This window comes from Sinocyclocheilus rhinocerous, unplaced genomic scaffold, assembly GCF_001515625.1.
Source record: "Sinocyclocheilus rhinocerous isolate Xijiao unplaced genomic scaffold, SAMN03320098_v1.1 scaffold432, whole genome shotgun sequence".
Lineage (NCBI taxonomy): Eukaryota > Metazoa > Chordata > Actinopteri > Cypriniformes > Cyprinidae > Sinocyclocheilus > Sinocyclocheilus rhinocerous.
Window position 1 is genome coordinate 1,348,685 of NW_015627225.1, and position 21,679 is coordinate 1,370,363.

The following is a 21,679-nucleotide window of genomic DNA, read 5'->3' on the forward strand; positions in this document are numbered from 1 at the left end:
TGACCCCAGGAAGTGCAGCAGAATAATCAGATCTCATTACATTTGTAGCTTTTAAAGTGGGTTTGGTTTCCTGTAGCTGTAGTGCAGTCAAGAATCATCTCATCTGGCAGCATCTTCTGCATTGTTATGCTTTATGGTGCGGTTTGATATCTGTGCGTGATCATTCTGTGTTGTGACATTTTGAGGTTATGTTTTGAGTTTAATGTGTGCCGTGATTTTTTATTATGTCTCCGGTTGTTAATACGCAGTGTAGTTTGGTCCTGTGTTGCCTTAGTAAATGTTTTCACTCAGACTTGACTTTCTGTCTTGAAGAATTTTGCGATTCACAGGCACCATTTGCATTTGTGACTCCAAACAGTTGCTTAGCTACAGACGGTATATAACACAGTGTATATATATATATATATATATATATAGATAGATATATAGGCTAACATATGTATTTATACAAATATATACTGTATTTATTTTTAAATGAATAAAAACTGTGATAGATGAACAGTATATGTCATCTCTTACCTGAATATGTTATTGAATAGGCTTCCATGAAAAATGACTCTGACTTTCTTAAAAATAAAATTTAAAGGGGTCATATGATGCAATTTCATTTTTTCCTTTCTCTTTGGAGTGTTACAAGCTCTTGGTGCATAAAGAAGATCTGTAAAGTTGCAAAGACTAAAGTCTCAAATCCAAAGAGATATTCTTTATAAAAGTACCGTTCAAAAGTCTTAATTTGGGTTTGGTAAGATTTTTTTTCAAAAGAAGTCTCTTATCTCACCAAGGCTGCATTTATTTGCATACACACACACACACACACACCAAAAAAATTATAATAATAATATTGTGAAATATTAGTACAATTTAAAAAAAAAAAAACATTTTCTATTGACATATATGTTAAAATGTAATTTATTCCTCTGATGGCTGATGGCAAAGCTTAATTTTCAGCAATCATTATTCCAGTCTTCAGGGTCACATGATCCTTCAGAAATCATTCTAATATGCTGATTTGGTGCAAGAAACATTTCTTATTATTATCAATGTTGAAAACAGTTGTACTGCTTTATATTTTTGTTGAGATCGTTATGAAACATTCTTTGACGAATAGGAAATTCAAAAGAACAGGCTTTATTGAAATTTTTTGTAATAATGTAAAATTCTTTACTGTGACATTGATCAGTTTAATGCATCCTTACTGAATAAACATTAATTTCTTTAAAAAATAAAAATAAAAATCTTGCTGACCCCAAACATTTGAACAGATGTGTAAAAAAAATCACAGAAATGCATGTTCAATATCAAAGTCCAAGTAACAATCATTTGTTTTCCCCATAGTAGACTTCTATTGTAATTGAATTATTAGTCAAAATTATTGTCTATTCTAATGTCAATAGAGCTTAACATGTATTTAACCTAGAATATTCATTTAAGGGTGTGCATGTGTTCAGAAATGAGTCCTGTCTGTGCTTAAGATGATAAGAAGCATGATAATAGATCTATTTTCAGTAACATTTCAAAGCTTGGCAGATCTTTAATGAATGTGTGTGCAAGTCAGAAAGAAAGAAGAGAGAGAGTCTTTCTATCTGTAAAAATGAAATGAAATGAGGTCTAGTGGGGAGACACGACCCCTGGGGTCAAATCAGGCCACCCTCAGCTCTCTTGAGACCCTCCCCCTCAATCAGCTATAACTGTTTCAGGAGAGACACACACATACTATCTCATTAAGAGATCTATTGTCATATGCTCTGCTTCAGACTGTGTGACAGCACACACACACACACACACACACGTACGTTTCAACCTTACACCTCATCTCTGGTCACATCTCTAGTGTCTCTCTGAGGCCACACAGACAGCTATCCTGCTTTTGTAACGGACACAGATGCAGAAATAACAGATCCATATGGAACTGTTGTATGGATGAGATCATGTACATGTGTCATGCGCTAAACTCCCATTGGATGAGAGATCATAGTGACTCCATGACCTGCTGCAGCCATGACATCACGCACTGGGAGGTCAAGCTGAACTCTGGGTGAAAGTGACGTGTTGATTGGTTAAAAAGACAATGAACATGACAGCTGAAGATTTATGAGTGAACCGTTTCTCTCGATCGCTGACATTTTTGTTTTTCTGACTTTTTAACTTTTTTCTAATTCAATTTTAATGCACTTTATTGGTATAACAAAACCTTTACATTTGTTTTGCCAAAAAGAATTTGAAATGAGAAAATTGTAAAATATATAGTAATATAATATAAATATTTATAATACTAAAAATAGAATATATTTAAAAAATGATAAAATAGTTGAAATTAAGAAATTTTTAAAATGGGAATCAAATTTTAAAAATAGATTAATTAATTAATTTATTTATTTGCAATTTCAATTTTAATGTGCTTTATTGGTATGACAAAGACTGTGATTTAGTCAACTAAAGTTATTTAGTCAACTGATGATGAAAAAAATAACACCAAATGTGCTCAAAATAGTGATATCATACTATTTGCATGTACAAATACTCTCTCTCACTCTCCTCTCTCTTTTGGGTCCCTGGAGAGAATCCAGTTTTATATGGGCAGATGGGCAACTGTTTGTCATCTGCTGTTAAAATTCGAATCACTATCAACAGACCACTATCATATCTCTCTCCTTTCTCTCTTCTCTCTATCTCTCTTTCTCTCTGTCAGTGTTGTGTTATGCAGGAGTTTGCCCTGAGCTACAGAGGTCTTCTCATCATAACCACCAAACTGGAACAATATTGCATTTACTATGCTTACAGTCTTTATAGGACTAATGGGCTGCATTTGTGAGAAACCTTTAACCAGCCATAAATAATTGATAAAACCTGAAAATTCAATTATTTTAATTAAAGATGTGTTGTAGGAGTGTGTGTGTGTGTGTGTGTGTGTGTGTGTGTATGCATGCTGTACAGAGACAGAAGCATCCAGCAAATATGGCAAATGAATTATTAAGAAGAACACAAGAGAACAGAAATTCAGCATGGTAGAAAAAAACCTAACCGGTGAAAGAGAATGAGAGAGCGAGTACGAGAGAACACCAGTCAGAAACACAGAAGAAGAGAAAGCTAATGGTGTATGTGTGCATTCATGTAAATGTCTGTCATTTTTAGTATTTCTGGCAAAATCCAAAAGGTTAAGTTATAAATCAAAACTTCAAAACCCCGGCAGTATCAGAGAGAGCCAGACTTCAGGCAGTTCAAAGGGATTTTGAAGTGGGCCAGACCCATTTAAAGCACTCACCCGGCTCTCCAGGGGGGACAGGAGTGTGGGGCCCACCTCCAAACACCCAAAGATTCAGCACTGGCCCGATTAAAGCATCATACTTTAAAATAGAGATCTTTTAGGCAAGTTGATGAGATTCTTTCCTAAAATAGTGCCATTTTAAAATATACTTATAGCCGCCTATGTAGATAGCATCACAAGCATGCAAAGGCTGTTGTTGCCTTCTATAAAAAAACTGATCTTTTTCAGTTTCTCAGAAGCACAAGTTGTCATAGTTAGGTAAGCTTCTAGTAAATTGAAAGTACAACAAATTATTTTTTTGGGTTCTCATTTGCTCCTAGTAAAAGAAAATATAGCAGTGTTAACATGTGTATACAACAATTTACCTTACTTTAAAAAAAAATAAAAACTCTTTTTTACTCTTTTTAATAACTGTACAAATGCATCCCAGACAATACCAGCTTTATTGCATGAAGCTCTGAAATTATTATTATTATTTTTTTCAAAATGGCAGATGAGTCAATATGTTGATTATGATAATATACTTGCATTTCATTTAATAGTAAAATAGATAAAATAGACATGCACAAATAATAATAATAACTGATAAATGGCTGATATTAAAATTTGATACTTTGTCTGAATTAAAACCAAAATAAAAAATTAATTAAATAATTATTTAAAAATAAAATACTGACAACAATTTTAAATGCTTATTTATGCATTATAATATACTGTATGTAAAATGAATATTCATTACATTTAAAGAAGTAGATCATCCAAAAATGAATATTTGCTGAAAATGTAGTCACCCGCAGGCCTCACCCTCCAAGAGCTTCACTGGAACAGATTTGAAGAAATTTTGCATTACATCACTGTCTCACCAGTGGATCCTCTGCAGTGAATGGGTGCCGTCAGAATGAGAGTCCAAACAGCTAATAAAAACATCACAAAAATCCACAAGTAATCCACACAATAAAGTAATGCCTTGTTAAGTGAAAGTTGCATGATTGTAAGAATCCATCAAGATGTTTTTAAATTCAAACAGTTGCTCCCAGCTAAAATACGAACTACATGTAAAACAACAATCATCGCAAGTCTGCAAATACACATCAAGTCTGTCATTTGGGACAGAGCCACACTTTATAGGCAGCTGTCTGTGTAGGCAGACAGAAGACAGCAAGGCAGCTCACTTGTTTATTCCCTTTTTCTCACATTTACCTACTGAAAAGTGTCATTTTGTCTAACTGATGGTTAGAAAGAAGACATCACTGAACTAAGGCCAAACGTTTCACTTTACACATCTCACCACAAATGACTAGGCATTATAACCCACGTTCCTGCATACACTCTCCTTGTAGAGCAAAAACTTTCTGAAGCTGAGAGCAAACAAAATATAATGATCAAGGACAACATGAAATATAATCTGAAGCGTTTGTAGGATGAATTTCCTCTTTCCACAATGGATTTAGCAGGACCGTGACCATCAAGAACATTCTAGATTCATTAGGACTCTGATTGTCAGTCATATCAGGTTCCTTTCGTCACCGCTGAGCTGCTGTGCTGACCTGAACCAAAGCCACCGATGGCGGCCTGCCACAGAAAATCACTTCTTACTGGCCGGACATATCTATTGGTCAAGGAAATCAAGTCTTGGATGAGCTCTGGTTTTTCTTGTGAGCGACGCAGCTCCTTGCTGGATCTGGGGTCACAAACACGCACACAATGACCAGATGGGTGGAGTGTTCTCATTACTTCAATAGCATGGCTGAAGCACCCATAGAATACATTCAAAAAGGCCCAGGAGACACACACACACACACACACAATGCAAATAGCTCTTTTCATTCTGCTGTGGAGGATGGACAGAATGTGAGGGAGGGGTGGAAGATGGAGAGATTGCATTGTGTGGAGGAGAGAGGCACAGTGTCGAGTTCGGGAAAAACACTTACAATTACATGTACATATTCAATCTCTCTGATAAGAGCACTTGACCTTTAGAACAATATATACACAAACGCACACACACCCACGCTTCAGGTGTGCGCTGTGGAGCGATTTTATGTTCAGCGCTCATGTATTTATGATGAATATAGGTCGATATCTATATCTATGTCTGTGCCCATACGTAATGTAATACACATTGCCCTATATAAACAGTAATAATGTCATATACGTTACCAAAGTGATGTATAATTTTCACATATGTACATTCTATTGGTATATGAAGATATGCGTTGATTACATATAAAAAATACCCATAATAAAATTTGTATATGTGCATGTGTTTGTTTACATAATATTACATATTAAAACATACATTTTGTATGGGCTATATATATATTTTTTTTTTTATATGAAATTGTTCCAATTTCTAGTAGGTTTCATATATATTTTTATTTCATGTGACAATATGTTTCCTATATGAAAATGTAATATATTTACATATAGGTGAAACAGCTAATAAGAGGACTTTTTTTATACACCCAGTTCCCATTATTGTCAATGTTTGTTACCATAAATGGATACAATTGCATTGAAATGGAATTTAATTATTTCTTCTCTTTAAGTCTTTAATGTGTATGTGCATGCGTTTTACTAAAGCCTGCTAATTGCCCTTTGGATTAATAAAGTTGATTTGATTTTTATTGACAGAAATGAAATAATTAAATTTAAACTATTTTAACTAATTTAACAATTATTATATATTATATATAGAGAGAGATTTCTGCATTCTGGTAATGATAATTTTGGGACAAATTAAAATAACAAGAAATCTAAAAGGATATCAATTATTTACTGTTTGTAATGAAGATGTTTATGGTTTGGGTTTCTATGAGAATTAATGGAAATTATCTTTGGTGTGGGTGCCCAAATGTAATTAACACATCCCTATATAATCTTCAAAAACACACACACACACGTCTCCAAACACCCTCCCCAATTCTCTCTGCAATTACTCCACACACACACACACACTACCACCCTTCTTGCAACGACAGCACTCACCAAGACACTTTCTCCATCCTTCTATCCATCATCTATCTCTTCTCTCTCTCACATACACACAGTCCACACGCGCATGTGTCTGTTTGACTAGCACGCCTCAGTTATCAGACTGCACCGATCTGGGTCGGGGGGAGAGAAGAGAGGAGAGAAAAGGAAAGGAAACGAGAGAAGAGAGTGGATAAGGGAGAAAGAGGAGAGGAGGAGGGTGGGAGGGAGCTTTTCTTTTTTTCTTTCTTTCCCACTATCCTCAGGACTCCAGCAGGACAGGGGAGTTTCTGTGACTCTGAGCACCAGTGCAGAAGACATCAGACCCGTTTACTTCTGCTCTTCTTCGCCTTCTTTCTTCAGAGTGAACGTCCTGAGCACTGGCTGAGGTAAGTACATGTGATTGCATGTTTGTGTGTCTTTGATTACATGTCAGGGACTCAACTAGTAGAAAGCATGGTGCTAGCAACGTTAAAGTCATGGGTTCAATTCTCTGTGAAAACACAAAGTAATATATTGTAAATTTTGAATGCAAGTTGGTTTGTAGAAAAAATGATAACTGTTTAGTAATATGAGACCTTTTTCTTCAATCTCTATTTTCTTTGACCCATCAGTTTGTTACATATGACTGGGCTCATCCCCTCTTTCTATACGCGTGTGTCTTTACTCATGTCTCTTTGACCACTAAATAGACCATAAGTACAGCGGTGAGATGGTTTGTGGCTTGGGATGGTGGTTCAGTTTCAGGGAAATCCAGAACAGGGCTCACAAACTCCTCATAGTGTGGATGAACCTCGAACTGAATCACAATATCTGAAAATAACAATAGTCATGGTATTAGCAAGAGAGAGAGTTTTGTTTTGTTTTTTAAATGTATTTTTTTAAATAGCATATATCTGATAACATTTAAATCTTACATTAAAACAAATAATAATATTACATTTTAAAACGTAATATAAAATATTTGAATAAATCTGAAAACTACATTTTTTATTAAAAATATTATATTACAAAATCTCAAAACATAATATAAAATATAAAATATTTAAATAAATAAGAAAACATTCAAATCTTGAATTAAAAATATAATAATCTAAAATCTAAAATTATAATATAAAAATTTTAAATTTATAAAAATGTATACAAATATAAAAAGTTTAATTTTGTTCAATTTTATGATAACATATCCTCTGTGAATACGGGCATAATATTGCTGCACTAGCATTGAAACGGCATGGCCATGATTGAATTCAATTAAATTTTGAGAGTGAGACATAGACAGCAAGGAAAGAAAGACAAAGCAATTAGTGTTACTTGACTTGTTGAAGTCGACAATTAGATTCTGAGTTCATGTCCATAATATATTTCTGCTCTGTCCACAATCTCCCTCAGTCTTTCACTAAACCCTTTTTCTCTCCGTCTCAGCCCATCTCTGTCTATTTACCCCCCTATGGCCCACATCTTTGTATGAGTTCTCAGTTTTCATTCTATACCATTCAAGTTTGGAGTCCTTTTCTGTCTTTCCTTCTCTCTTTTCCACCTCTCTCCCTTTTTTCTCTCTCTCTCTCTTTATGTCTGGCTCCCCTGGGAGCAGTCAGGACCCCTGCAAAGAGCATGTGTCACATGACACCACAGCCACCAACGCCATCAACAAGCTCTCCAACAAATCGAGAGCGAGAGAGAGAGTGTGTACAGTAATACGAGCTCACAGAATACAGTAAACAGAGATTGAGAGATAAAGAGAGAAATAAAATTGGTGTGAGATTTACTGAACGTGTACTAGAAAACCATTTGAAATCAAAAGGAAAAACATCAGAAATTATACTCTGAATACAGAATCATTAAGAATTCAGCCTATTCAGGACAATTCATATTTTTGCATTATGAAATAATTTTTTTAATTAAGCACATTCCCCTCACATTCTCATTACCATGACGTGTCTAGGCATCCCACTCCCATTATTCTCAATTCTAATGACTACAATACAGTTGTTGTTGATTAAATTTTTTTTTCATTTATACAAACACTACCATTGTGTGTGAATACTTTCAAATAGGTCTAAGTATTTTAATGATATAAATATACAAATGTTAAAAATACGTAAAATATATACCATTTAAGTACTATATACTTAAAAAAAAAAAAAAAAAGTATTTATTATTATTATTATTGCATTACAATAATGAGCATTTTGGAAGAAAAAAAAATTTACAATGCAAAAATAATGATGCAAATGCAAAAAAATAATTCTTAATGCAACATTTTTCTTAATATCTAATTTGATTTTAGGAGGAAATTTAACCCCTACATTGGGTTCACCAGCTCGAGGTTTTACGACCATCTATCCAGCTCTTTTTCGCGTATTCATTTGGACGTGTCAATTTTGTCTTCCATTTTTTCTTCTACACTTCCTTCCTCGTCCCGTCTTTCTCTCTCACCTCCTACGCCCTTGTTCGGCTCCTCCCTCCTTCACTCTCCCTTTTACCTAATTTCCCCCCCTTCCGATCCTCTCTTTCTCACCTTCACTGTCTTTTTTTCACCTTTCTTAATCCCTCTCTTCATCTTCCTGGACATTTTCCCGTTCCCATCTCTCTCTCTCTCTCCTCCTCTTCACACTTTCCTTGCATCCTTCTTTTCCACCCCCTCCATCCTTCTTCTCTTCTGTTTTTTAATGAGGGCCTGTTCAGTAGTCAGAATCAGAGCAGAGGTTGGGTGATGCGTCTCATGGGCGTTCACTCCACCGCCTGTCATCTGATCTACGGGGCAACGTTTCCCCAGCGACAACCATGAGTGTTGTTATGGGGACACTTTTCAGCACGACGGCTTTGATGGCAGCCTCTCTCCCCCCGGGGACGTGAACTCACATCAGTGGGCCCATCAGCTTGCAGATAAACACCGATTGAACATCTGAGAGTTTCAAACTTCCTCAACTCTCCCCCACAGACGCCGCTCGGCGGTGCTCAGATTACCTCCAGGTGCTGTTTTGGTCGGGTTTGTTCTTTTTGTCGATGGATTTTTTTATACAACCAAAGCCGCCTGCTGTTCGTACATAATGAGTGGAGTTGAATTATATTTACACGGTAAACCAATTTGATGGCGCCTGTTAAAAATAGAGACAGAATCAAGTGAGTGTTTGCCAGGCATCGCTGAAGTGACGCTCTCGTCTCGCAGCGCGAGGCTTCTGTGTGGAGTGTCAAAGCATAGAGCACTGAGTGTTAGCGGATAGCAAATTTTCGTTGCTCATATAAATAATTCTCTCTGAATAAAGGCAAATGTTTCCTGCTATCATTGAATCATCAGCTGGGATGAGGCTAACTTTCTCTCCCTCGTCCTCTCGCGTCTCTCTCTCTCATATCTTGCCCTCACAACAGATGGAGTGTGAGGATCAACTGATTGACTGATAGCTGTTCTTCGCTTGTCAGCCGTAATGAATAACCTTTGTGCTGAATGTCGGTAGAAACACAAGTGAGTTTGTCATCACCTTGGGAGATAAATAACAGCACTGTCATCTAACACATCAGCCCCGAGTGCAGATCTTCCCAGGATTTAGCCCGGGAATGTGAATTTCAGCCGTCAGAGTTGGATTTTGACAGGTTTTAGAAGATTTTAATTTTCATTTAAAGTTGGCAGTTTATCTCCAACTTTCACATCAAAGCAGATGTTTCAAGGATGATGGATTTACACGTTGTGAAATGAGATGAAGTCAAAATTCTGCTGAATTATCAGCTCTTTTGAAACTTCCAGACGTCCTCATTTGTCTTGGAGCTTTCATAAGCCAAAGCATGAGCTGTTTGTAATCTAAATAGATGGACTGACTGGCAAGATACGGTAAATCAACTTTTCACTACAGTCTGTAAGCTAATGCGTTTTTCTGTAATAAATAGTATGCAAATGGAAGTATGTCAAATGAGTTAAACAGTGGTAGGCGAACAATATCTGAACGACATACTGCATCTGCAGAGATTGTGAAGTGTGCAACCAGTGGACCATCAGTTTCTAAATGTTAAAAACAAAAAATGGTAGACAACTGTGAGACGGATATCTCATTTCAAGTGCTATACCAAAAACATTTAAAGCTTTTTTCCCCCAAAGTGACTTAGAAATGATGAATATCAACAGTATTTAGTAAAAAAAAAAAAAAAACTTTTTAACAGTGTTGTTGTTAGTATTTCATGGGTCAAAGGTAAAGAACATATTACACCCCACAACATGGCTGAGTGAAAACAGGGTCACACCAGTACATCTGCCTAAAGGACGCACTCGCAGGTAAAAGACACACTAGACACACAAAGGCTAAAAAAGACAATAAAGAATTTCTCCAATAAGAGGCAGGTACAGAAAAAATGGGTTTCTTGAAGCATCTTGGAGACGTTGCCACAGTTCTTCTAGATTAGATACACTACAGCAAAATATAGAAATAACTGACTTAAAACCATTTTCTAGCTGGTGAAAATACTAGTGTTCTAATAATTTTGGTCACCACTGTATATTACAATATTTACTTTGTAAACAGTCTGTAGAAAAGACATTTAGCTATATTTTACTAGCAACACAAACTCTTTTTGTGACACTCTGAAATCAATGATGGGTCAATTTTTTCCTCTTATCTGTTTGATTCTTGTTAATGGGCTTAAAATCATGCCACAGATTTCCCAGTTCCTCTCTATCAAACCCATTGAATTCAGGCAGCTAAAATTGCAGCTTTCTTTTTCCATTAGCAACACTAGCCAGTGAGAGTCACAGTGAGAACTGCTCCCTCACCCGTAACAGAGGTGGTGTCAGGCTTCAAACTGAGCGCGAGAAAGAGAGAAGAACAGAATGAGTTTGAATGCACAGCCGCGGGGCATGAGCTGCTGATCATAAATCAAATTAATTAATCTATTAAAAGATTGTAACTGTGCCTTCCACACAAAACTCTTACTAAAAATTGCATTAAAAGGGTAAGGGATGGACACACCTGAAGTGTACCTGCAAGCAATCCCTCAAACTAAAACTATGACCCTTTGTTTCGTTGTCAAGGTCAAAGTTAAACCTGATTACCAGAAGAATGAAATCAATATTATGATAATGTGCCACGGCGGTGTGCCAGGGGTATGCAAATAAGAGATCCAAATCACATTAAACAAACGCTGAGTCTTAAATCTAATGTCTGACTATTTCCATAGCAATAATATAATGAGCAGCTGAAGATGCAGAAAACCATTGACTGAAGGCAGCCGCACAAGCAGGGTTTCAAGGTCAGAGAAAGTGGCTGTTGCCAAATGGCTGGTGTTACCAGAATGCACCGAGGGAGGTTCACCAGATTCTGCCCAGTGTGATGTTATTCACGGAGGGGGAGTGAATGTGTTTCCTGCCTGAGCGGAGCACGCTACAGTGATGCTGCACCTGGCATCAGCTGTGGTCTGTAAACATTAGGGTTTGTGGAGATGCATATCTAAACAACGGCAATGGATCGATAGAAGCTTATCAGAGATCAGTCATTCTGGAGTCATTGCTTTTGTTTCTCCTCACCTTCTTTAGCAGATCAACTTGTGCAAACAACAGCAGTCAAACAGTCCCCAAGGAAGCTCTGCGGCATGTTAATTAATTAAAGACGTCATGTCATACACTTTTTAGCATTCACTTTTTTTTTCACTGAGGTCCTTTTTAAATTATATTAGTACATTGTTTTGTTCCAAAACAGTCATAATTTAGTTTTTAATAACCACTTTTTTCACCCTCTCTCTGAGGCTTATAGTTCAAGAGATAGTTCACCCAAAATTGAAATTCTGTCATTATTTTCTCACACACGTCGCTCTAAACCTGTATGCATTTCTTTCTTCTGTGGAACGCAAAAAAAAGATATTTTGAAGAATGCTGGTAACCGAACACTTTTGGTGACCACTGAATTCCATTGTATGGACAAAAAAGCACTTAGACTTTGAGATTAAATTTTTGGGCAAACTATTCCTTTAAAATAAATGCTCTCTTCACATAAGAAAGGAGTAACAGCCTTCTTCTCACAAGTGTATTTACTGGCAGTTACAATATAGATGCCAAATGTTCACAATACAGTGCAATTTCACTCAAACAGTAAAGTTCGTACTGAAATGATCAGGGACTTTGTTGAACTTCAACCACTCATTTCTAATGTTGAGATCCTTCTGAATGATTCAGAACAAGGAACACAGCACAAGGTTGGTTGGACATTCCTATATTTTACTCTTATCTTTACTATGGTGTTTAGAAATAATAATATGACTGAGTGGATCAAGTTTCAGAACACTGAATAGGCATTTATTCATAAATGTGGGCATTCATGTGTTAAAGTCTTTGGGTTTCTGATGTCAGAAATCCAATGATTTTGTAACAAGATATTTTTGCAGCTTAATTTCAATAGAGGGTCTTTTAGGGAAGTCTATTTCTGCTTTAGAGTAAAAAATATAATAGGCCACATTGTAAGATGCAAAGGGCCAGTTGCATAAACTGCTTAGACTAGTCTTAAAAAGTTAGTCATCTATTTTTTTTTCTTCAAAACTGGTCATAACTTTTTAAAATCAGTTACAGAAAGGTAGGTTGGTTTAATTTGAATCCAAAAAGCAAGACTGGTTACCCTTTGGCTAACTGCTAGTTGGTCAAACTGTAGTTCTTAAGACAGTCTTAACATAGTGGCTATGTTTATGCAACTGGCCCAAAGTCTCAGGAGATATTAAGTCACAGTTACTGTACATGTTTTTTGTTTAAAAAATGAGGAATACAAATAGAGTGAATTAGAATCTCTTAATGAGACAATTTGGCTGGTGCATATTGTTAAAGGAGACTGTTAGACCGATTAATTTATGATTAATGGTTAATTTATGGAATATAAAAATAGATTTTATTCAGAGCTCTTATGAATAATTAGACCAAACAAATCATATTTGCTGTGTCTAATACATACAGATACTGATCTGTGTTTCAGACTGTATTTCACGCTAAAGAAGAAAGACGATTTGCTGTCCGTTACTGTGAGCCCCTGTGCAGTGCCCATCGAATGGAGCTTGGCTGTTCGGACCCTGAAGGATAAACCGCCTAAGAAAGCACACTGTGAGTTTGTGTGTGTATGTATGCTTATTCATGGACTTGTGTCTGCTTGAAGGTATATTTGTGCATGCATGCGAACACGTACGTGTTTGTGTTTGGGGAGCGCTGGCATAGACCTAACCAGGACTAACAGACAACTCAGGGATTTTATATCCAAAGGGCGGATGGGTTACATCCCTTCAGAGGCTTTAATGAAGAAGCGAAGCAGTCGCTTGAGGCTCACTGATTTAATTAGCAGGTGTAAAACTGCTGTTGTGTTGCTTTAGGGCCTCTGTGGACAGAAGATTCTCCTCTTATCCATCTCCAAATCTCCAGGCTGTTTCCCTGACAGAGAAAAGACAAGAAAGAAAAACATTTTCAAACAGAAACAAAGAGATACAACATATGCAAGCACAGTCTGGATGGATAAACATTGACGTCTGTTTCTAATTTAAATTTTTAGTAACACTTTACAATAAGAGTCTGTTTGTTAACATTAGTTTATGAATTAGGTACTGTGTTAATCTAGGTTAATGAAAATTCTATTATCATTTGCTAACCATCATGTCATTCCAAACCTGTATGACTTTCTTTTTTCTGTGGAACATTAAATAAAATATTTTGAAGAAAGTCGTACAGTATTAAAATGACATGAGAGTGAGTAAATTAAGTTCTCATTTTTGGGTGAACTATTCATTTAATTGTAATTATAAATATACTGTTGTTCATTGTTAACTGAAATTTGTGCATGCTACATAAATGTTAAAAATGTATGTATATTGTATATGTAAAATTAACAATCAATATTAATAAACCCTAGTTCACAATACCTAATGCATTAACTAATGTTAACAAATTAAACCTTAATGTAAAGTGTTACCAATTGACATTATAAATTAAATTAATATTTTTCACCCATAACGCTAGACAGTTAAATGCTTTGTGTTTCAAAAAGCATTTCACAATTAGTAAGTATGTTCATTAATATTTGGAAGACACATCTGCTTCATGTGTCTAACAGTACCAGAATAATCCTGATGATTTGATTTTGCATTGCATTTTATGGTGACTACATTTCTGCACTCTGCTTTCGTAATCATGTGCATGTTCTGAAATGAAGAGTTAGTCTAGCAGGCAAAGCAGCATTATAAAGTCATAAAGTGACATATAAATCATTTAGACTGTGAACTCAGGGGTCCCCATCTACACCTTTAAATTATTCACTTTGATTACCAAACGTTCCCTCTAAAAGTGTGCCGACAAAAGTAATGATGGTTTGCATGAAAAACAGGCTTATCCGTGCATGCCGCCCAAATGTTTTTTAGCTCTCTTTTGATTAGAGCCGTCTTTTGAATATGCTTGATCTTGATCTGAAATGCTTCGTTTCTGCAGGGAGCTCGAAGAAGAGCATGCCAGAGGTTTGGTGGAGAGGTTCTGGAAGAGAGGTTAGGATTTACACGTACACCGGCAATGCTGTAGACACCTACACCGGTCCTGCCTACGCTCCGGCGTCCATCTACATCCTGCGCCTGAAATCAAACGAACAGGACACGCAGGTGTCGGCGTACCTCCACGAAGGTCCTGGTCCCTCGGGGGCTTTCCCGGAGCTGCCGTCGGACCCCAGAGTGCACACTCTGGGTGTAGGCATGACCAGTGTCACCTTAAACTGGGCTCCGAGTTCATCCGTAGTTGTTAAAGATGGTCACCGGCCACATCACGAATATTGCATCTTAGTCAACCACAAACACAACTATAGAAGTCTTTGCTCTGCTCGTGAGGGAATCCGAAAGGAGATACAGAGTGTGCAGAAGAGACAGAGGAGGGACAAACAAAGCAAGGAGATTGTGTGGGCAACGCTTAAAGACTGGTGGTGGCGGCAGCCGGATGCCCTCGAGAATCGTGAATCTTCCACGACTGACAAGTTTGAGGACCCTGGATGTGTGTGCAGGGACATCGAAAGCGTGTGCACGGTTTCAGACCTGCTTCCGGATACGCAGTATTACTTTGACGTCTTCGTAGTGGACAGGGTTAACGGCACAAGTGCGGCCTACACTGGCACTTTCGCCCGCACGCACGAGGAGGCTCGTCCTGCTGTCACATACTTACGGGAAGGCCAGGTCAAATGGGTCACCCTGAGTAAGGATGCAAGCAGTCTTCAGGGGGATCAGTTCCAATTTAAACCTCGTGGGTGGCAACAAAATGGCCTCCTTACCTTGCACACCTGCAACAGCACTAGTAAAGTCAAGGTCACCGTCTCCAGTAAAGGACGGACTTTGACGTCTCAAGAGGTGGGACATCAGCTTGCCCAGATATGGTTGCACGGTGCCCCATCGTACCTCATCCAGCTCCAGGCCTTGGCTCCAGGTTCCTCATCGACGATCCCTAAAGGCGATTCCAGCAAGTCCAAGTTCTGGCTCAAAATGCAAGCGTCATCAGCGTACCACCGCCGAGCCGTGCCGGTGTTTCCCGCCACACTACAGATTAAGTCTTTCAACAAGTTGCGGACATGCAACTCCGTCACTCTGGCCTGGATGGGGACCGAAGAGCGGAGTCTCTATTGCGTTTATCGGAGGCAGATCCCACTTGACAGCAAGCACACCTCGACGGATCATTGCATCGACCCAGAATCCCGTCCTGCAAACGAGAGAGTCCTCTGTAAGTATTTCCAGGAGTTGAACCCACGTCGGGCGGTCACAACAGCGGTGATCGGTGAACTGGAACCAGGGATGCTATATGTGTTTGACGTTTATCTTATGAGACGCTGGGGACTTCCAATTAAGTACCACAGCAAGACGGTGAGAACCAGAAGTGAATGTTGAGTGGACATCTCAGAATCTTGCTTTCAGTGGAGAAGGACTCAAATGGAGAGACATTACGCCACAGGGAAGCCATTGTAAGGCCAGAGAGGGAACTATGGGGGGCCTTGATCTGGTGCAGTGGAGGTCAAACGTGACCATTGAAAGACACAAACACACATAATTATGCCAACACAGAGACACACAAAATACCAAGAGAGGTGAGACCAAGCTCACACCAGCAAAAATTAATTTACTTTACGATACTGCCGTATTAATGTTTGTGTTGTTGTTGTTGTGTGATGCCGTCTCTGTTGTTAATTATTAGAGTGTCTGAATAACAGAAACTCTCTCGTCTCTTACACAAAAGAGGACCGTGCCAAAATATGCAAGAGAAACAGCCGGAGGGCTTTGAGCACCAGTGCTAACCAGAGCTGTATCAGATCTCTTAATCTGCCACCAGTATCAGAGAAAGACACCAAGCGAGGGAGAGCCGAGAGAGAGCGAAAGAGCCGTGTGAAGTCAGTGTGTTGATTATGCTCTGCTAAAGCATGCAGCAGGGAAAAACGAGTTAGCCGTTCGCTTCGTTGTCTGTGATGTGATCGTTGTGCTGCGCTTCTGCGCACTAATAAAACAGTTACCAACCAGACATGAAAATGATCTGTAGATGTTTCACGCTTTGACATTCATCAAGGGCAATGGCTGTTCGTGTTCCTGAATATAAAATGGACTGAATTTAGGTTATACATGTGAAAGCGATTCAGTGTTGATGTTAGTAGCAAACAGGTACACAAATTTTACCACTGTGACAGTGAGAAAGTGTTAGTATTAATAATACGGATTACACAAATAACAAACAGACATTGTGAGCTCTTATTAAATATTAAAAATATTTATGACGAACTTTGGATGCTGCAGTCCCACAGACATCAAAAGTGCTCCAGGGACTCCCTCTGCTGTCCAAATGAGGAACAAACCCTGAACGGCTGCTGGATGTCCCAAAAACAGTTGTGGGAATTTTGATGTAGTGACTGGAATTTTGAATCACTAAAAATATTTGATTAGTGGCCTTCTACAGGTTAGATCATTATGATCTATCATATTCTGAACTTTGGCTAGTTAATTCAAAATTCTTTGAATTAAAAAATAAGCCTTTCAGATTTGATGAGGATGGTCTAAGAGATTAGATTTATTTTTTTTTATAAACTATCTCCTTAAGTCGACTGAAACAAATCTTATTTAATATCGTGTGTGCAATGGGTTTAATGTCCTTATGTCATTTCAGTTGCATGTCAGTCATTTTATACTTTCATAGCCTTTCTCTAAAAGGGGAAAAACTGCAAAAATACACTTGTTAACTTGCTGTTGTTTAGCAAAAATATAAGCTAAACCAAAAATGATCAGAATAATCATCAAAACCTTGATTTATTTTTTATAATTTATGAATTGTTTAAATTTATAATATAGGCAATTGTGGTTTTAAAGTTCACTTGTTTATCCAACAGCTATAGCAAAAATATGTCAACTATGATAAGAATAGAATCACTAATGTTATTCTAATTTCAGGCAGTTTTGAACTAGGTATTTGAAACCAACATACAAAACAACTGAAGCTGACTCAGAACTGTATAGTTACTGAGATTAATGTACAGTACTGTTAAAGACCAAAAGAAAAACAACATATTATTCAAATAATTACCTTTATTGTTCAATTGCCATTCTCATTTAGGTTACAGAGGTAAACATTTATGGGGAATCTTAGATACAGCAGTGCTACACCTGCCAAGAGCTGTCACCTCCACAACACACACACACACACACACACACACAGTCACACACACTCCCATCCAGCACTGTCATCTCCACCAGACTTAGAGCAGATAAACCATTATTGCCACACACTAAACACGTCCGCTTGCAAAAGATCTGCATCCGTGCTTAAAAGACCAGAGTGGTCTGTTGATCCAGGTGACATGGCTCTTGAAGTCCGCCCACTCAAATCAGCAGCAATGAAACTCTGTGGTCAGACAGCAGAATGTCTACTGGAACTCTAGAAATCTCTGTCGAATGACAAAGAAACTCTAGAAGTCAAATATGGCTACAACTTCTGCAACTCTAGATTGTCCTTGCCGAGCTGAGTGAAGAATAGCTGGATCTGTCTTAGAGGCGGAGGTGTTAGGCTGGGGTATGAAGAGATGTCTTCCCGTGACATCCCTTCCATATGGCTGTAGAGGAATCCATCTCTCTGATCATCAAACATTATGATGGCCTGTACATTCATAATACATGCTTTGAGCTTAGTTACTCTCCAGATAGAAAAAAAGTCGATTAAAAGCAATACTCACTTCACTGAGATCAACACGTTAATCAAATCGGAGAAATGCAAATGTTCAGTTAGAGTCGGTACGATTTCAATAAATGCTGTTACAGTGAAGCTGCCACATAAACATTACAAACCTGTAAGAGCCACATTCAATATCTGCCAGTAAAATGGTACGTCAAAATGTGCTTTACCAGTCAGTGTTAAATATTTAAGGATTTCCTGGCCCCAAAAGAACCAAATGGCCATTTAAAAGTCTAAATGAAAGATTTATAATCTATAATATTCCTGTAAAATCCACTTTAAACCGACAAAAAAAGAAGATTTTTACAGTACACTTATTTGACCAAACCCTGAACTCTGCAGTCTTTGTGTGCGTTTCTATTTATACATGTAATAATTAATAAACACCATCCTGTCCGTCGCTTGCCAAGTTCTGTATGGCTCACGGGACTAAGGCTCAATCACAAAGGCTTATTTTCTGAATATCAAATGGTTTTAAAATAAGAAACTTGAAACTTCAAATCCTCTTTTCATCCGTCATTAAGTAGGCTGTACTATTGTACCGGCCCGCTCTCGTATTGCAGGTGTACTTCCAGAATTTCAGTGTATTAGTGTTTCCCTCTGAAAAACAGGGTTTTTCCACAAAGTGGTTCTACACTGATTAAGACCTTGGAGTCAGTTTGAATGTTATAATGTTATATTGAACATCACATGATCACGGAATCATGATACAAAGGGTTACAACCCTTTGGACTCTTCATAATCTTAATTAAAAGTATTCTTACGCACCTATTGTCCATGATCGTGGATGAAATTGTTGGAATTGCATCACAATGGAACATCCATCTAGGATATAGATATTATAATCTTCTATAGCAGGTTCCACGATCCAACAGGGTCCTGAACACTCCGGTGCGCCAACATTCAGGCAATTTAAAATACCCTGCTTGAATGAACCTGCATCGAAACTCCATGTAGGCTTCATAGAGCCGTCTTTAGGGAAAACCAAAAGTAGTTACTCCATACAGTACAGCATGTACAGTACATCTACAGATGTAAGGGAAAGACAGTTTCCTGTATTTGGCAGCTGTATGAAGCTGAATAGTCCAATATACAAAAATAGGGTTTTAGAAAATTTCAAACAACAACATGAATAACAATATTACTAATAATAACAACAGCGGTCATAAATAAAGTCCACGCCCAAACGGCGTGTCATACAAAAGTCCAGCAGACGTATAAAGCGTCTGTCAGTACTGAAGAAAAGTTGCGTCAGTGCTGAGGTGAGTTTGGTTCAAGGTGATGGAGATTGTGTTTTTGTGTTAAAGCCCTGGTCTGCTACTGCGTGCCGTCGAACCACCTCTGTTGTGGGAACGTGCTGGAACAGACACTAGGTGTGTAGTGATAGAGAGAGAGAAAGTGTGAACACTATGTTCATGCATTTAAAAGTAATTTTATATTCTTAGTGGTTGCTTTCTCACCAAAATGTTTACATTTTATGCTAAATCCAGTCATGTCAGTATCTTATATATTCAAGATGAGTTTCTAAATGCAAACTCTAGGGAATATTTCCTGTGAGATCTGTGTAAGGTTTAGGAAGTTCCATCTTAAGAAAAAGTTTAGACTTTTAGCACTCAGACATTTTAGTTAGAGCATGGTACTTAATGATTAATCATAGATGTTAAATAATAAATTGATAATAAATCAGAATAATAAATTACTTCCTTTCTACATTTCACTCTTTCATCATTATTCTTAAAGTAAAAATTATGTAATATTCATAAATATAAAGTACTAAGAAGAGGCAAATTTGAGGAGCCCAAGCATATAAATCTTATTACAGTGCATGCAAGGCTTCTGATATTCCTATTATATTTTTCTTTTCCACATTTTTATGCAATTAATTCTGCTAAAACAAACTTAATTTCAAGATCTGTTGTGCTAATTTAGTTTTTATAAATATTCATAATTAAAAATCTAACTGACAGCATTAGCATGCTACATTGTTATTTGGCTGCTTTCTTGCATTTACATTATCTTTCAAAAGTTTAGGGTCAGTGTGGTTTTAATTGGGGTCAGTGTGAATACTTTTATTTAGCAAGGATGCATTAAACTGATCAAAAGTGACAGCAAACACTTTAACATTGTTACAAAATTCTTCTATTTCAAATAAATGCTGTTCTTTTGAATGTTCTATTAAATCAAAGAGTCTGAAAAAAAAATCACAGTTTCCACAATAATATTAAGCAGCACAATTGTTGATAATGTGACACTGAAGACTGAAGTACTGTAATGGCTTTGCCATCACAGGAATAAATTACATTTTAAAATATATTGTAACAGAAAAGAATTATTTTAAATCATAATAATATTTCCCAATATTGCTGTTTTTTTAAATGTATTTTCTAGTAAATAAATGCAGCCTTGTTGAGTATAAGAGACTTCTTTTAGAAACATTAAAAAAATCGTACCAACCCCAAACATTTGAATAGCACTGTATTTGCATATTTAATTGTCATTGATTCGATTTAACTGTCAATTTGATATCGACTTAACTATTTATAGCCACATTCACACTGTAAACAAAGTTTACATTGAACGAAAACTAGTGCTAGTGTTTCCTTCAAGAAATACAAATCTACCATAGTTTCAAATAGGGCTGTACGATAAGTTGCATGTGACGATCATGCGCATCTCGTCAGTAAAGCCGGTTCTGTGATTAGTAGTAAATCTCCATCACGTGCTTTCAGATGGAGCGGCATTTAATACACAGAGCTGTAGTTCGCTGACAAGCTACGCAATATCGCGTTCATAATCGCAGATCACATTCGATTATGAATGCGATATTGCGTAGCTTGTCAGCAAGCTACGGCTCTGTGTATTAGGCTACGTTTACACGACAACGGTGTAGTCAAAAACGGAAAAGTTTTTCCCTTGCGTTTTTAAAATGTTTCACGTATACACGATAACGTTTTCAAAATGATTCGCTACATATCCGTGAAAATGGACAAAAAAGCTGTATTACGTATGCCAGGCCAGTAGTTGGCGCTGTCACCTGTTAGTAAACAGTAGCTGTAGGGAAGTGACGATTATATGTTGTATATGATGCGTCTCCACTGTTGGTTGTAATTTTGGTGAAGTAAATCCACACTTTGCTGAAGAAGCGTTAGCAAACTCTTGAGCAGCAACAACAGTGCCATTGTTGTGTATGTTTGTTCGCACTTGCCTTTAAAATCGACACGTACTGCGCATGTCTACATACCTAACATGTACTACGCACG

At 37.3% G+C, this 21,679-nt stretch overlaps 2 protein-coding genes across 3 annotated transcripts in view; one reads left to right on the top strand and one right to left on the bottom strand.

The window, feature by feature from the left end:
- Positions 1-7,809: 7,809 nt before the first annotated feature.
- LOC107721714 (protein NDNF-like) lies at positions 7,810-16,718 on the top strand. The gene is made up of 4 exons (XM_016529854.1): positions 7,810-7,923; positions 10,423-10,505; positions 13,180-13,304; positions 14,673-16,718. Exons 1-4 carry the CDS (start codon positions 7,810-7,812, stop codon positions 16,097-16,099), a joined length of 1,749 nt encoding a protein of 582 aa, XP_016385340.1. The 3' UTR covers positions 16,100-16,718.
- Positions 16,719-19,052: 2,334 nt separating this feature from the next.
- Positions 19,053-21,679, bottom strand: part of LOC107721437 (protein FAM149B1-like) — a 17,198-nt gene continuing 14,571 nt past the window's right edge. For both annotated transcript variants that reach the window (XM_016529454.1, XM_016529446.1), the window contains one exon: positions 19,053-19,788. In XM_016529454.1, coding sequence (XP_016384940.1) covers positions 19,721-19,788 — 68 coding nt within the window. In that variant the 3' untranslated portion in view covers positions 19,053-19,720. The remainder of the gene's footprint in view (positions 19,789-21,679) is intronic.